The sequence below is a fragment of the Silene latifolia genome, chromosome Y (genome assembly GCF_048544455.1).
Source record: "Silene latifolia isolate original U9 population chromosome Y, ASM4854445v1, whole genome shotgun sequence".
In the NCBI taxonomy this organism is placed as follows: Eukaryota; Viridiplantae; Streptophyta; class Magnoliopsida; order Caryophyllales; family Caryophyllaceae; genus Silene; species Silene latifolia.
In genome coordinates this window covers 458,938,969-458,941,617 of record NC_133538.1, presented here as the reverse complement: position 1 = coordinate 458,941,617, position 2,649 = coordinate 458,938,969, and the positions used below count along the sequence as shown (strand labels likewise).

The 2,649-nt window shown below is 44.6% G+C and overlaps 1 protein-coding gene across 1 annotated transcript; it reads right to left on the bottom strand.

Annotated features, from left to right (window-relative positions):
• Nucleotides 1-501: 501 nt before the first annotated feature.
• On the bottom strand, nt 502-1,396 carry LOC141632873 (uncharacterized; the record flags this gene model as incomplete). The annotated part of the gene is made up of 1 exon (XM_074445377.1): nt 502-1,396. A coding segment is annotated over one exon (759 nt), but the record flags the coding sequence as incomplete, so codon positions are not given.
• Between the last annotated feature and the right edge of the window lie 1,253 nt (nt 1,397-2,649).

Below are 2,649 nucleotides of genomic sequence, written 5' to 3'. Positions count from 1 at the left end.
CCGAAACGACTCATAAAAACTGAAAAAACGGGAGCAGACCAGTACAACACAACATCGAACCTACTCAGAAAAACTGGAAAAGGGAGAAGCACCTCGACCAAGAACTAAAACCCAACAATCAGACTGAAAGAAAAAACCCAGAATAACAAGCTGACAAACAGACAGACAACAAAACCAACACCAAAGAAGACGATCGGAGGAGATGTCGTCCCCGGTAACTTATCAGTCACCAATGAAACAACAATAGCGAGAAAACAGACGATTAAACTAAGGCGAAAAAGGAAACAAACCTGAACCCTAAAATGACAATCGCGACTGAATGAAGAAAACGAACACAAACGATCAGCTAACGCGAACAGCTCACCGGATGACAGTGAGAGGAAGGAGCATAAAAGTTTTCAAGAGTCTCGCCGGCGACCCAAAGAGGCGACCGGAGAAGCCGCCGGCGAGGAGGAGTTCGATATTTGGGGGTTTTTTTAATTTGGGGTTTTTTTTAATATATGAATGCTTAAACAAGCAAATAAATGCTTGACAACGTACGTGCAAATTGTAAACATGACATTCTCTTCGGTCATCATATAATTGATATGTTGAACTTGTATAAGGTATATTATTAAGCACAAGTGTGGTCATTGATTCATGGTAATCCACCTCCAATCCTGCTACCACCACCGACACCTCCACCAAATCCACCACCAGAACCTCCACCAAGACCGCCACCATGGCCTCTACCTCCACCAAATCCACCACCACCTCCGGCTCCTCCACCTAGTCCACCACCACCTCCTGCCCCAGCTCCACCACCAAACCCAGCATCACCTCCTGAACCAGCTCCTCCACCAAGTCCACCGCCTCCACTTCCAAAACCACCACCACCTCCAGCTCCTCGGCCTAATCCACCCCCAAGTCTACCTTCACTACTTGCACCACCACCAAATCCAGCACCACCACCTGAACCAGCTCCACCGCCAAGTCCACTACCTCCACCTCCAAGACCACCACCGGCTCCTCCACCTAATCCACCACCAGATCCGGCTCCACCACCAAATCCAGCACCACCGCCAGAACCGGCTCCACCACCAATTGCGCTACCCGCACCTCCACCACCTCCACCTCCAAGACCACCTTGGCCTCCAAGACCACTACCAGCTCCTCCTCCAGCACCAGGTCCTCCTCCAAATCCAGCTCCTCCTCCTACACCCGCGCCTCCTCCAAGGCCACCACCACCTCCGCCACCAAGCCCACCACCTCCACCTAGGCCGCCTCCGTGGTGGCCTGAGAAGAATTTCTCATCTTCAAACGATGATTGAGTGCTCACAAGATTTCTAGCACTAGTAGTTGTGTAAACTGCTAGGGTACCAACTAAAAAACATAACAAAAACTTACTACCAGTGATGCGTGTTATTTATATGATGTTTTACATCCCATTTTACACGCATTTCAGAGCTCATTCTTGTAGTTTGTGCTACATTTCTCCCTATTTCCGTCTACTTCCGTATTTTGTACATTATTGCAGAAATGTGAAGAATTCAACGGGAAATCAAGCCAAATCCGTCCCCGAGTAAACTGCATTGCAAATGACGTAAAGGAATCACTTAAGGAACGAGCTTGGTGCGCAATCCAAGGCCCAAAAGACAAGTCCACGAGTTTCAAGAAGTCAAGTAGCAGCTCCATTAGTCGATCGACCATCACCTTGATCGATCGACCAATGTTCGGGTTCGAAGCTCTTTGTTTTCGAGGAAGCGATCGGTCGACCTTGACCTTATCGTCGATCGACCAGATTGCTATTCCAGACGAGAATTAGAAGACGGAGAAAGCGCAAGCCCATGATGCTAGGTTTAGGAAATAAGATGTTACGTTATTTGCTATATAACGTAACATAAAACATTCAGTTTGATCATCCAAGTTTTTACGACAATTTCACACAGTAACTTTCAGTTTGATTCAGTCGAGTAATTAGGGTTTGGATCATCGTTTTAGCATTGGAATTCTGTTCTTGTTCTTAATCTTTCCTCCGAAATCTCGGTATTCCTTCTGCCCTAATTCCAGTTTATTGTTTTACTTTCATCATTAGTATAGATTTGCTAGTTAGTATCCCGAAAGCCAATTATCGTATTATCGCTGTTTGTTATTTACTTTAAGCATGAATTTAGTAATCGTTATTAGTTTTATTGTTGTTATCACTTTCATCATGAGTAGCTAATTCTTTAGTGCTAGGATGTAGGCGATTTATGGCATAGGCGGCAATAGATTTTACACGGACTGTCTCGCGTGTTGGTCGATCGACTGACATTGTCGATCGATCGATGACCTCGTAGGGTTTTATTTTCGTTTTAATTGAATTTAATCTTGTGTTTAACGAATCGAATGCATGCGACCAGTTAGATACCTATTTTGTGACCGACCCATTAGATCGAAAGATAGGGAAAGTTATTTGACCATCAATTAAATCGACTAAACTGTGCTAAGATCGAGAGATAGGTATAGTTTAGACCGTTAGTCACTTTTCAGGACGAAAGTTAGTATTAGTGACATTCACTACTACAAATACAGGCAACCACAACGGCCCTTTAACAACGCTTATTCACGAAAATCATCAAAACACGTTGTAGAATTTATTCCGCGAATTTTACCAAACTTAATTACAAC